The sequence below is a fragment of the Molothrus aeneus genome, chromosome 13 (assembly GCF_037042795.1).
Source record: "Molothrus aeneus isolate 106 chromosome 13, BPBGC_Maene_1.0, whole genome shotgun sequence".
NCBI classification, from domain to species: domain Eukaryota; kingdom Metazoa; phylum Chordata; class Aves; order Passeriformes; family Icteridae; genus Molothrus; species Molothrus aeneus.
Genome location: NC_089658.1, coordinates 5,865,486 through 5,879,712, shown reverse-complemented (window position 1 = coordinate 5,879,712; position 14,227 = coordinate 5,865,486). Strand labels below are relative to the sequence as shown.

The window sequence follows — 14,227 nt, the reverse complement described above, 5'->3', positions numbered from 1 at the left end:
TTGTGTTGAACGTGCAGCTCCATCTCTCCCTAATGCAGACTGCAAGGGAGTGTTTCAGTGCAGATCCCACTCTGCAGAACACGCTGCATCACTTGCAAAGCAAATCATGTTAAAGAAAAGAAGGATACTGCTGCTGCTTTCTGAACAGGCTTTTGGGAAATAAGCCAAGGTGCTCTCTCAGCATTTAAGCTGCAGGATAAACATGCTTTAAAAAAAAAAAAAAAAGAAAAGAAAAAAAAAAAGCTTGCTGAAATAAGGGTTTTGAGGTGCAATACAGCAGTGCAATTAGCACTGCCAAACAGCAGTGACTCTCCAGTCAGAGAATTATCTGAAGGACTCTGTCACCTTTACAACCTTCACAATTAACATTTAGAAGAAGGTATGAATTTACAGAATAAGAAACTTCAAATTTAATATTGCACTAAATGGCTTTGCAGAAAACCTCTAAATAACAAATAGCTCATTAGTAAGATAAAACATATTAAGTAAGATCAAACTTCATTTATGAAATATACATCCACATCAGACAGACAGCAGAGACTGCAGGGACCCACGAGCCATTCACACCTAACCCCTCAGTTCTGAGTCTGCATCTCCTTACCCTAACAATGGCCACACTCCAACTTGAAACCAGAGGACACAAACCTGGGAAAGGGAAAGGAGCATCAGAGCTCAGTGCCTTGATTTTAGCCTTTCTGACATGACTACATAGCAGTCCAGAACAGTTCATTCCAAACAGGTAAACAAAGGCAGCTCTAACAAACCCTGCAGCTCCTATTAATGAAAAACTGAATTTAAGCCAGCAAAGCTGCTGAGAGTCACCACTGGGTAGGATGACATGTTAGAACAAAGGGCTTAAGGGATCGAATCTGCAGGTGCAAAACTCCTGGGTCAGAGCTGTCCTGAGTCCTCCTAGATCAGACCATGGAAAGACAGAGTTCACAACAGGTGCATTTGTGTATCCCCTCTGTCCCTAGGGCTTCTTGGTGTTCATGCCTAAAAGGGTGGGCACACATGTGAGGACAGGCATTATAGGGTTGTGCACTGTAACACTTAAGCAGCAATGATTTCAACTAATCACTGGGGAACACAAAGAAATTACCCCTCAAGGCAAATTTCCTAGCATGATGCGTTGCTGTCTTGTAAAACAAGTTTCAAATCTCATAGGTGCAGCAGGAAAATCCCAAAAAGCTCCAGCTACTTCAATTTTGATACAAAGTCTTATAGTGAGGTGGACAGAGGGCAAGAGTTCTTTCTTGACAAAATGGTGAACACCTTGACCAGTCCTCCTCCCAGTGTAAGATGACTGCAGATGACAAAAGCCAAAACTCTAAATTTTTAGTACCTCAAATTAAACAAGCAGGTCAGTCTTTCAAAGAAAAACATAAATAATCTTCCTAACAGAGGCCCCAGCTCACAACTGGATGGGAAATAAGTAGATTTTTCATAACTCATGGGATGCATAGATCTGTGCTTTTGATGCCATGTGACTCTTTGTCATCATTTATTCTGTTTGCTATTCTCCTGACAAGTCAGACTCCCTGAATGCACTTCAATCCTCTAAGACTCTTCTTCTATAAACCAAGCCCCAGGACTGTCCCTGCAAATCCTACAGCTTTGAATCAACTACAGTTCATTCTTACAAAAATAACTACTTATTATTCAAGGTTTTCCAGTCTATAGTGGAAAGCTCAAAAACAGACCCTAAACTGGTAGTCCAAGGCCAGTGGATTGTAAAGGATGATGGCAGATTTAATTCCCCAAACCAACTACAACCCAGTTGGATGACTTTAGTTATTGAATACAGTAAACTGCAATGGGCAGAGAGTTCAGTATGGAACCTTATTTTTGTTTGACAAATGAGATCATCATTTTTCCTACCCAAGAACAATATACTTAGGGCAGGTCAAAGGGAGGTATGTGAAAAATAAGGAAGGTTCACCAAAAAATGCAAAGTTATTTAAAACAGAATTATTTTTTAAATTATTTTAGAACAGCAATTTAGTTTTAAAATTGAGTTTAGATTCTTTCATCTGAGGGAATAATCAAGTTTAAAAAGCTTGATTCATAATGAGCATTGTCACAGTAACTGAGTAACTAAAGCAAAGTAACCAAATTCTTTTCATGAGCTTAGGAGTGAATATTTTGCAGCTAAGTGCTACAGCATAACAACATCATGATTAAAATATCTCCTCCACCTGCACAGTCAACCACATGAACTTAAACTTTATCTTAAATAAAATATAACCCCCCTCCCTCAGCTGCTCGAGTGCTCCAGAAATAATCTATCTTGGGTATTCTTTCCATAGAATGAGATATTTCTTTCCATATTTCTGCATTTTAGTAATTTCCTATTGCAGCAAAATCTGAATTTCCATACAAAAGGAATGTAGCTTTCATTTAAAAAAAAACCAAACAAATATAAGAAACACATGCACATTGTTGTACACACAGAAGAAGACAACACCTATCATGAACATATGAAAGAATATTTTATTTTAAGAGCCATATTTACTTAGAGTTTTAGACAGTATAATGTGTCCAAAACTTAAACACAGAGTTAGTGCCATACTTGCTAAAATTAACATTCAATGAAAAACAAAACAATCCACACTCACAAAACTCTATTTCATTAGAATTTAATCAGAGTAAAAACCCAAAAAGATACTGACAACAACAGTTAAAAAAACCCACAAGCCAACAAGTAAAATAAATATTTCCCTGAAGAGAACATCATCCTCTGAAACCCTGTCTCTGCCAGGAAACACTAAAACATTGAGATAGAGCACAGACTCCAAGTCTCTAAGTCACTAATTTAAATTTCATGCTGCCTCTCCACTTATGACACTGAAAGCAAGCAGAAAGTACAAGTTGCACCCGAGAGGACTGAAAAGGCAGAAGCTACAAGCAAAGAGAATTCTAGATAACATCACTGACAAAGGGGAAGGTACAGTGACAGAGTCAGCAATGAGCAGAAATTTCTCATTTTTAAGATGTAAAAACAATTCCTATTTGGCAAATGGTAAAAACTGAAGAAAAGAAAGGCTCAGCAACAACAGGGGACCAGGAACGAAAAGAATTATGCAGGCCAGAGAAAAGCAGCTATCTAAGTAATCTGTTCTATTTTAAAAAGCTCTTGTTAGAATAATCCACTTACCATACCTGAACTACAACTCAAATTGCAAAGTAAAATCTTCATTTTTAGAATATGAAGACTTAAAATGCTGGGTTAAAGCTTCCATTAGAAAACTCTGCTCTTACAATCAATACCTTTTTTCTCTGCATATGCTCCAGAAACATTCTTAAGATGAAATTTAACATGATTTTATGGCTTAGCTAACCTACAAAAATTGAGATTGTTTCTAGAACATGAACGTGTATGGAAGAAGAGTATCTAAATTTGCATTTTAAATTTAAAACCACAAAATCTCTTTTCCCCTCCCCAGGGAACATCATGAGCTTTCAAGATTTGAAACAGAACAAGTGATCATAGAATCATAGCATAGTTTGGGTTGGAAAGGACCTTTAAAGGTCCTCTAAATCCAGTCTCCCTGAACACATTCAAAGAAAATAACACCAAAATGAATGTTTGTGTTTGTTTCACCTGTATGTTGTACAATTAAGTATTGCAGCAGAACAATATAAGCAACACAACATGAGGAAACATCAGATGTCAAAAATCTGAAACACTGATATGGTTTAAAGAAGCTACAGTTAACATTCATTTTGTCAAAAACAAAGAAAAGGAAATGAAAAAGAAAAAAGAGAAGGGCAAGAGTTTTGGTCCTTACTATAGCAGAGACTTGGTTGTGACGGAGGTTGAGCTCTGTGAGTGAATCCAGTCCATTCAGGTTTTCTACAACAGTGAGGAGGTTTCTGGCAAGGTTTAACACCCTCAGTTCACTTAAATGACCAATGTTTTCTATTTTAGCAATCTGTCAGAGACATAATAAACATGCACACTGTGTTTTATAAGGATATAAAATATATTTTTATATATGTGACACGTTTTCTAAAAGTATACATGAACTATCAGCTTCATACATAGTGTGCCTGTGTTTCTCTAAACCATGATACTCAGAGATCCAGGACAAGTATTCACCCACATTTTTCTTGCCATCCTGCAGTAAAATTCAGTCAGCATTTCCTTCTATCCCATTAGAAACCAGGTTATTTCAGCTGTGCTGCTCTGCAGCAGCAACCTTGAAGACATAAAACCAAGACAACACTGATGGTATTGTGGTGTGCCAAAATGGGGGAATTTTGTGCATGTTTGAGCCTTAATTTGTCTGCAAAGACACTCATTTATCTTCCTGGGAAGAGAAAGGGAGGGATCCAACAAAGACTGAATTACAGTAAGCAGGCAGCTTGTTTTTATACTTAATAACTTATTTTAAAGACTCAGGTGACATTGACAAAGCAAAAGAAAAAAAAAGAGACATAAAAAGAGCAGTAATAGCTAATGCTCCTTAATTTTAGCTTTTATTTCTAGAAATACCATTTGTATTTTACAGAGGCATTGATTATTGCTCTGATGATTCAGTATGGGTTTGTTTCCTGCTGTTAGTATTTCCCAGTGATCCACACAAGGCTCTCTATCCAGATAATTATTTCTCATGGCACTGTGGATCTGTCCTCCAGCACCTCTGCAGAATTTATGCCTGACCTCCACCCAGGGAGAAGGAACAGCCACTGCACAAGGGACAGCAGGGGACTCTCAGTGAAACCCATGCTGGGGGGCAGAAAGAAGCCAGCAGGTTTTCCTGTGGAAAATACTTTAGCAGCCCCAAGGTTTTGGCAGTGCAAAGAGCTACCAGCACGAATCATTCCCTGCCAGCTAGAATTAACATCTCTGCACCACTGTGAGCCCCCTTTAGCAGCCAGTGCCCAGGCACACCCTTCCTCCTCCAGGAGGCCAACAGTGCCAAGAGAGCAGCACAGAGTGCCTGGTGCCACTGACATGGAACTTCTGCTGCTTTGCACCAGTGCAGCTGTGGCCATGCCATCCTGCACAGTGTCCAGCAGCTCCTGGAGCAGAAGAGGTGAGGTAGCCATAATTCACCAGTTTGACAATGTCCCATTTTGTTGGTAATTTCCATATATCCATACACATATATGTGTACATGTAAGTCTGTGATTGGAATATGCTGCTATAAGAAAAATTTCAACAATTTCTCAGTTAAAAAGCATACAAAAGTATAGAGCAAGGCCAAAATTAAATAGCATCTTAAACTTTTGATTCAACTGCTAATTAAACTGTCTATTTATGTGCATTTTATACAAAAATATTACAGCAAGAGGAACAGAAAATGCCACTACTTAAAAGATATTTATACAGAGAGACTTTCAAAAGCAACCCCAAGAGCAGACAGTTGGCATGAAGAGCACAGACCTCTGCTGATGTCTGCCCAGCTAGAATGCCACAGTCTAGAATATTAATCCTGGTATTTCACTGCTATTGCAAAGATAATGATTTCATCAGCAACATATAGAAATACTCTTTACCACTTTGCTAAGCTTTAAGATTAACTCTACTGAATTGCCTGTTTCAATTATGCATGCACACATGAAGGTACACCAGCTTTTCATATGGGCTATTAGGTAAGAAACAATACAAGCTATTATCACTTCTTTTGGATGTTTCAAATAATACTGATATAAAAATAAATAAGATTTAAAATATTATTTATATAATATAAATATAAAAATTTATATAATAATATATTTTATATATTATATATATTATATAAATAATAAAAATTTATTATAATATAGATATAAAAAATAAAAAATAAATTAGTACACAAGTCAAAGTCTACTTGTAAATACTGAACAAAAACACTATTTATTTTCTCATTCACTTTTATCTTGGAATAATTCACTATGAAATAGAATTCAGAAAAAGGTTTTTATGCACCAAATAATCACCCATCAACAATTAAATTGCACTAATTAAAGCTGCATCTTTTAAAAAAATCTGAGATTAATGAAAAGAAGTTCATACATGAAAAAATCAGATTGCATAATTTTACTTACAGCTTGAACTTCTGGAAAGAAAAATTATTCATGGAATTAAACAGAACACAGGAAATTACTCCAATAACATTTCATATTCAAAGCATTCTAGAATAAAATTCACGTGTAGAGTCCCTGAATAGACACAGAGAATTGTATCATATTCCTGTGTTAATAACAGTTAATCTAGTGTATTTCCAATACCTTGCCTATAACTTGTGCACAGGATTTAATTGTTCAGTGTTCACCTGGGATCACTGGTAACATAGGAGGCACTGGACATCACAATGCTCAATTCTTATTTTCCTTTTGCTGAACACCACTGAGATAAGCCAGGCTCCAATTTTCTGATCTGTTGTTTAAACTGCTACATTCTTAAACATGAGAACCAGATTTTGAAGTTCTCAAAGCAAATTATGTTGCTGAAGTCTGTTCTTCAGAAATTTGTAATGTAGAAGAAATACCTTTTAAGATAGACAAGAAGGCTGCCAAAAATAAAAACCCCAGAAATTTAAACAGTTAAAGGAGCTCCCTTCTTCAGTGTTGTATAAGCAAACAACAACAAAACCCAGCCTTCAAAACAAGGCACTAGTCCACTAAGATGTATCCCAAACACAACATTTCTTCCCTTCATTTCTTCATTAAGCATTCAAAAATAACTAATACTATGGGATGGCACATTGGTGTTATAAATTTTGAATTCCTCAAAGGCAGGGAAAAAAAGATCTTTAACAGGAAAACATGCTTATCTTTGAACTAGAAAGGAAGAGAAAGATAATTTATTTATGGAAGATAAGTTCATAGTCTTTATTTGGTCTTGACATGAAAAATACACTAAATCTACCAAAAAAGGTAATAACTCCATAAATTTAGATGTAAAGGGCACAAATGTTTGGAAATGATGAAAATATTTTGGAAATCAAAATAACTTCCTAAACTCCAAGATTTAATGTTAATTCCTGATATAGGGTAATTTGTTACATTCTCTGTAACAAAGTAAGCCTATCATTATGAAGTTGATCCAGCAACAACCAGCCTAAAACTCCTAATGAAGTTGCAATTAATGTAAATAGTTATATAGATACTTGAAAAAAAAAAAGTCAGATCTACATCACTTGTAAGAATTGTGCAAGATGTGTTTCATTTTCATTAGTGATTCCTTCATTTGTGCTGGGAAAGTTGCTGACTGCCACAGCTGTAGCATTAGTCTGCAAGTATTTTTATCAAAAACAGAACCCCCCATCAAATTTCCAACAGCAATACAAAAAGGACTGTGTTGTTCAAGCAAACACTTGTGAATGGATATATTTGGAGATGGCCAAGACTCCAAGGGCAATGCCATCCCCTGGTCCTAGAGTGCCTCTGCCACTGTACAACGTGCTCATTGTTTGACTAATGGCATTTAAAGAAGCCACAAACTTATTGCATGACCTATAGTCCCTACAGGACTAACTTGTCTTTTTCTTCTCTTTTATATGTATGTAGGGAATCTGGTTTTGTCAGATTCCCTACATACATATAAAAGTAGAAACAGTAGAAACAGCAATCAATAATACCAGAAAATTTTATAGCAGTTCTAAGAGTGTGTTACTGTGTGTTACTTGAACTACAGCACAACTGCTTGTGGCAGGTTACTGTTGTGTAGGTAGGAGTGCCATCACACTCAGCTAACTCAGCATGTTAATCACTGTAACCTGCCTGAAGTACAACACTGAAAGTACAAGAGTTCTTAACAGACTGGTACAGAGATCCAAAATAAACACCATGACACCTTTATTAACTTACTGACTTCTGTGACCTCAAGAGCTGCAAAACTTGCCACCAGTCCCCCTTCATGAAACAATACTTTGGTAAAAGACACAGCAAATACAGGATGTCTACACAACAAACATAAGCAATCAAGTTATTGTACTGTACCTGATTTCCATGAAGATCTAAAACATCAAGGTTTTTTAGGTTCTCCAGATTTGAGATCTTCTTTATTCTGCAAGATTTCGATTATGACAATTATTTTTAATATTAGATTAAAAGTATCTTTCATTTTCCAGCCAATACAAAACAAAGTCTTTTTTTTCTGACTAACAAGAGTAACAGAAATATAACAACATCTTGAACCATGAAAAAATAAAGATAGATAAATGAGAATGACTTCAAGATCACCTTCCTTTCTAACTGTCAATAATTCAATAGCAGCAGAATTTATGTGACTCTTCTAGAAAGAAAAGGATGGAATGCTTGCTCCACTAAAAACTGAAGTCAAAAATTTCATTGTCTTAAAACTTCTCTGTCCTGTCATATTTTGTTAGATTCCAAACCTAGGCTATCATATACCCAACAGCATCATCTACTGGCTGATGACATTAAACACATGTATTAAGCATTTGCTTTGAGAGTAATCAAAGATCACACACAGGCCAAGTGGAAACAAGTTGCTAACAACTCTGTCTGATGTGTAACCACTCACTCACTAGAGGGCCAAGTCCCAACCACCTCAGCACCACACTCCTAAGGTAAACTGCAACCAGGGTGGTTATGATAAGGAAAATAATTCCTCAAAGCACTTGAAAATTGTAGTACCCACATTTTCCTATAACCAAAACTGATTTCTACAGGTGAGATTTTTAATCCAAAAGCTCTTAGCTCTAGTAACATATGGCACTATTGAAACTTGTCAGTTTTGAACACAGGCTGATCTAGGAGGTAAACTCTTTATAATCTGCACATAACTGAAATCTGGCCACTAGTTCTCACTGAATATAAGAAAATGAGGAAAATTTAAAAAGTCAGAGCACAACCTTTAGATGTGTGAGCAATTCCACAGACACATGTATTAAATTAAAAAAATTAAAGGCTACAGGACTAAAAGCAAGAAATAAACATTAAAATCCATGACTCATCTGTCTGGTATGTTTCCCAGATAAATACATCAGGCAGAAATATTTTTATAGGTTATAAATAATCAATGAATAGTACATTTGATTTGAAAAGACATTCCACAACATGCCACACAAATCTAAGAACATATTTAATAATCAATCAGAATAGAAGATTATATGGGAACATGTGAAGTACTTTGGAAATGTTGCTTAAATTTACTAAGAAAGGAAGTTGTGACATGACACACAAAATCTGTGTGCTTCCTCAGTGGGATCCCTGGCACTTAGCTAATCCTAGGGCTGGTCTCACTGGTATGACAGAACATCACAAACTGAAAACTGCATCAGAAGCAAAGGGAAATCACAGTTGTTACACCATAGGAGGTAGAGCACCCTAGTTAGGTTTTTACCTGTTCTTTCCCAACAGAAGGACTCTCAGGGATCTCAAAGTTGAAACCCCACTTATCTCTTCAATCTGATTATCATATAAATCTAAGAAAACAAGATGGTGAAGATTAGAAATATTTTGGATACGAGTTATAAAGTTATGCTGGAAATTCAAAAGACGAAGGTGATCTTCCCCATCGATAATTGGGCACACTGTCAGTTTTTGCCTGGAAGAAAAAAGAAAAAACAGAATACACAAGTAAGTAACAAATCAGTAATCCACCTTCTGCTCACTCACTTTGACTGAACAGAGAAAAGTATATCATCTTGGTTAAGACAGCATTAATTAGGTTTGTTAATTAAATTTTATAAATAAAGCAGAAACTCCTGCCTATTAAAAAATTAGCCTGAAAACACAGCTGAAATACTTCCAAAATTTTCTGAACCCCTCTCCTATTAGAGATTTGCTTGTTACACTGAAACTACAAGGAAGTTTTGTGTTGTGACCACACTAAAATTCCAACAGATGTGGCCTCGCCCTCTGTTAGGTTTTTCTTCAGCTATCACATGAACAGCCTGTTCAGATGAGAAACCTGCCTGCCTCAGGTGACTGCTGTATGGATATACTCATCACAAGGACACTCTCAGAGCATTTCTCCATGGGACACAGTTCTTCTCTCAGAAACACACACAGACCCAACAACCCAAGCCCACCACTGACTGCAGCATCAGTGGGGCACTCTGGTCACTTCAGACCAGGGGCTGAGGCTCTGGGGCGTGTGCTCTGCCACCCTCTCACCTTTCCAGGGTAAGTCTGTCTGAGTTCAGGATTTTTTCTTCAGCAGTACGTTGCAATACAGGAAATGTTATTGATGAACTGCTCCCAAAATTCGTGTTATCTATTGGAAAATCATACAGAGAACACATGAACTACTGCTCTGTAGATGCATGTCTTGAACTACACGTGATAAAAGCAAAATTTTCTTTCTTATAAAAAGTAAAGCATGAAAGGGCTTTTTGCCTCCATTCAGTACTACGATTTATCAGTTTCTTTCCTGATGTAATGACTATATCCCTCTACATCCTCTTTCCGAAGTACATCTATTTCTTTACTTAAAGATTCTTGTCAACAATTTGTTGTAAGCAGGTATTTTGTAAATGCCTTTATTTTTATTTGAATTACCCAATGATATTTTAACATAAAATTGTAAAATTGTTTCACAGTTTCAGTATTTGAACTTAAAGAAGAACTTCAGATAAATTTAAAGACACAGATCAAATAGATGTTGACAGAACTTGAAAAATAAAGCACAAATTATTGAAACACTCCCGCTGAGTCACAAATAAATGCAAAGTCTTTCAAAGGTAAGTGCACACAATACCTAGTAATCATTGGTATTTCACTCCATTATCAAGAAACAGGCACCCCTTGAAAGCATATTTATAAATTCATCCTCATGCATTTCATTAATATTAGAGGAAAAAAGGGAGGATGTCTAAAAATGCCTACAAAATTAATCAACAAATGTGTTCTGTGAGCTTTGGCTTATTTAGAAAATGATCCATTGAAAAATATTGGTGACAGCAATGACAGCACCAATATATTGCTCAGCAAAGCCAAGAGCATGCAAGTACAATAGAAAAACTATCTCTCAACTATCTCTCAATATCACAGTTCTAAATTAGAAACTAATTTTGTCTAAACATCTTAAAATGTTAAACATCCAGTAAAATGTTACTTTAGACAATTGTGTGGGAATATAGAGTAGAGCACTTGATAGGTTGTGGCTTTGTAGATAGCAGAAAAAATACTCTTCCATAAGGGGGAAAAAAAGGATGAAAAAAAGCCAAGCACTGGGTTCAGGACACGATGCAACAGTAATTACATTGAATTACTGTAGCCAAGTAGGAAACACTGTCATTCTTATATTTTGTAATCATGATACAACCTTTCTTTACTTTTTAAAGAATAAAACAGATACAAAAGACAAACAAACCAAACTCATTGGAATTTTACCTTGTCTTCCCGAGTAGTTTTTTTCCAGATCATGCTGCAGAAGCCTATTGTGGAAAGATGACTGCTCTTTATTTATTCTGAATTCAAACTGTAACACAATATTATAGACAAATGTTAGGGTTTTCAAATGCAAATAATATCTTTTCACAAACACAACCTCAGTACTAACAGCTCTCAGGAATTAGAGGAGAGAGGTACAGATAGAAGATCAAGAAATCATATATATATGATTTATTTATATATATATAAAGCTTATGGCAGGCTATAGTACAACCCCATGTTTTTAATAGGGTTAAATAAAATAACAAAATATTATCAGATACATTCGATATTGTAAGTCAACAGATGAGTACTGAGAAGGTAATTCCTATTTGAAAGCATACAAATGTGTCTGTATCATACAACTACATTTGTTAATACTACTATCCAAGAAAAGGTAATAATTACTGGTTTGGTTTTTTCTGGTATTGATGAGGTCTGGATGACCAGCTGGAGACCACAATTATTAACCTGCAAATTGGAAGAAAATTGAATTAAATGCTACCTTTCTCAGAAGTATCAGTACAATTGTTGATTGCAATATTGATATTACATATCAATAGAACTGCTTTTTAAATAATAAAGCTATTTGCAACAGCAAAATCGGCCAAGGAAGGAATTATTTTGCAAAATACTATGAAGAATACATCACAGCTCCAAGTAACACGAAATTTTTCGTTTACAAAAATCACACTGGTTTTAGCTTTAAAAATACACTGAAAGCATGACTTCCATGGGGATACAACTCTCAGTATGAAGAAAACAAGTATTTACATTTTAACACGCCTTGTATTTTCAAAAGACAAACATGCTGGTCTTTGAGCTAGATTTATGCGACAAAAACCGAGACGTCTCCCAGGAGCACAGAACCGAGCGGCTCATCCATGCACCTCCCAGCGCAGCACAAATGATGTCGGGGCGCTGCCGCCCGCCGGCACCCCAGCACCTACCCCGGTACCCCCGGCACCCCAGCCCCGCAGCACCTACCCCGGTACCACCGGCACCCCAGCCCCGGAGCACCTACCCCGGCACCCCCGGCACCCCAGCCCCGCAGCACCTACCCCGGCACCCCAGCCCCGGAGCACCTACCCCGGTGCCCCCCGGCACCCCCGGCACCCCAGCCCCGCAGCACCTACCGCTGCGGGCGCGGCCCGCGGGCCCCGGCCGGGCCGGCCCTTGCTGGGCACCATGGCCCGCAGCCCCTCAGCCCCGCACGGCCCCGCGCAGCTCCTCCGCTCCAGGCGGCCCCTCAGGGCCCCGCAGCCTCAAGCAGCCTGTCAGAGCTCCGCGGTGCCAAACAAGCCCGCACGGCCCCGCGCCGCCGCCCTCCTGTCGGAAATGGCTCCGCCGTTACCGCGGACACCGCGGCTTCCGCCCCGCCCGCCGTCTGGGGCGGCGCCGAGGGGCGGGAAACCGTGAGGGGTGGGAAACCGTGAGGGCACGGGGACCGACGGACGGACGGATGGACGGACGGACGGATGGATGGATGGACGGACGGATGGATGGATGGATGGACGGACGGACGGATGGATGAGGCGCTCTGTGGTAGTCCTGCTGTGCGCAGTGTCGCCCACACCCCGCTGCCTCACAGCAAAAAGCGGCTATTATGATTGTATTTTTCTGAATTCTACAAGCAAGTGGTTGTGTGTGAAAACCCGTGACAGGGCGAGAAGCTGGATGGTTCCTGTCGTGCCTCGGGAAGCTGTCTTCTGTGGACATAGGCTGGTCACAAAATGTGACAGTCACAAAATGTGAGAGTCAACCTGCGCGAGCTCCTGCTGCTGATCCCGCAGCAGCTCCTGGAGCCCAGAAGCTCCTCTGATCTTAGTGGATGCTTTTAAATACACTCATTAAGAAATTCATGGTAGGAGAAGTAACGGTGTGGCTGTCAGTGCATGGAAGGGCTGTGAATTGCCTCATGGTGTCTTCCCAAATCAGAATCATGGAATCATCAAGGTTGGAACGGACCTTTAAGATCATCAAGTCCAAATGTTAACCCAGAACTGCAACTGTAACCCCTAAACTACAAACCACATGATCCAGTGCAGATCCAGACACTCTTAAACACCTGCCTGGGCAACCTATTCCAATGCCTGGCCACACAAATAAATATTCCAGCTTTAGCTTCTTGTATTGTCATTTTATTTTCCATCTGCTGGAAAATGCACCATAAGAAATCTGTGCAGATTTTGGTTGTGCAGTTGAGGTTCATGGGTTTAGGATGTTTACTGGGTACCAGTGAGCCATGAGTTTCCCTCTAATGGACTTCTCTACATTAATACATTTAGTTTTAAGTTCTGCTATGTTTTCAAATACTGCTTTATCTCTACTGGAAGTTGAGCATTATAGAGCACTGTTACATTAAAAGGAAAATAAAACAAAACAAACTCAAAAAACATCAGTCTGGCAATTTCAATGGAAATCTAATCAGTGTTTGAAATTACATCAGTCTTCATCTGGTCAAAAGCCAGTTCTGTGCTGCGACCACTGGTAGAACAAATAAACACATCTAGTGTCCTTTGCTATAAAATCAAGTTCCCTCAACCTTGACAGAAAGATATATCAGATAAACTGAAAGGTCTCTCTCAAACATCATTTGGGTTAGCTATTTGGGTAGCATGAAATAGTTCTTTGCTCATACTCCTGACCTTGTTTGTGCCCAGGGAGGCAAACAACTTCCATGAACTCATACAAAATCTGCCCACAGCCCCTGTCCATATTCTTGCCTAGAATGTGTAATTCGTGTTTGTATTTCTGCATCCACTGAAAAAAAATGGCAAAGTGATGCATTACCCAAGACATAATACAGAATGTTCCATCAGCAGAGAACTAGAGATTTGGTTAGTGGTGCTTGTAAGCGTATTTCATAAACAAAATACTTTATTGCTTAAGG

At 38.3% G+C, this 14,227-nt stretch overlaps 1 protein-coding gene across 2 annotated transcripts in view; it reads right to left on the bottom strand.

Moving 5' to 3' along the window:
* The window catches only part of LRRC49 (leucine rich repeat containing 49), a 40,380-nt gene extending 27,722 nt beyond the window's left edge, over window positions 1-12,658 (bottom strand). For both annotated transcript variants that reach the window (XM_066558973.1, XM_066558974.1), the window contains exons 1-7: window positions 12,471-12,658; window positions 11,743-11,805; window positions 11,296-11,383; window positions 10,078-10,177; window positions 9,302-9,505; window positions 7,933-7,999; window positions 3,792-3,935 (exon numbers count right to left, since the gene is read on the bottom strand). In XM_066558973.1, coding sequence (XP_066415070.1) covers window positions 3,792-3,935; window positions 7,933-7,999; window positions 9,302-9,505; window positions 10,078-10,177; window positions 11,296-11,383; window positions 11,743-11,805; window positions 12,471-12,524 — 720 coding nt within the window. In that variant the 5' untranslated portion in view covers window positions 12,525-12,658. The remainder of the gene's footprint in view (window positions 1-3,791; window positions 3,936-7,932; window positions 8,000-9,301; window positions 9,506-10,077; window positions 10,178-11,295; window positions 11,384-11,742; window positions 11,806-12,470) is intronic.
* Window positions 12,659-14,227: the final 1,569 nt, after the last annotated feature.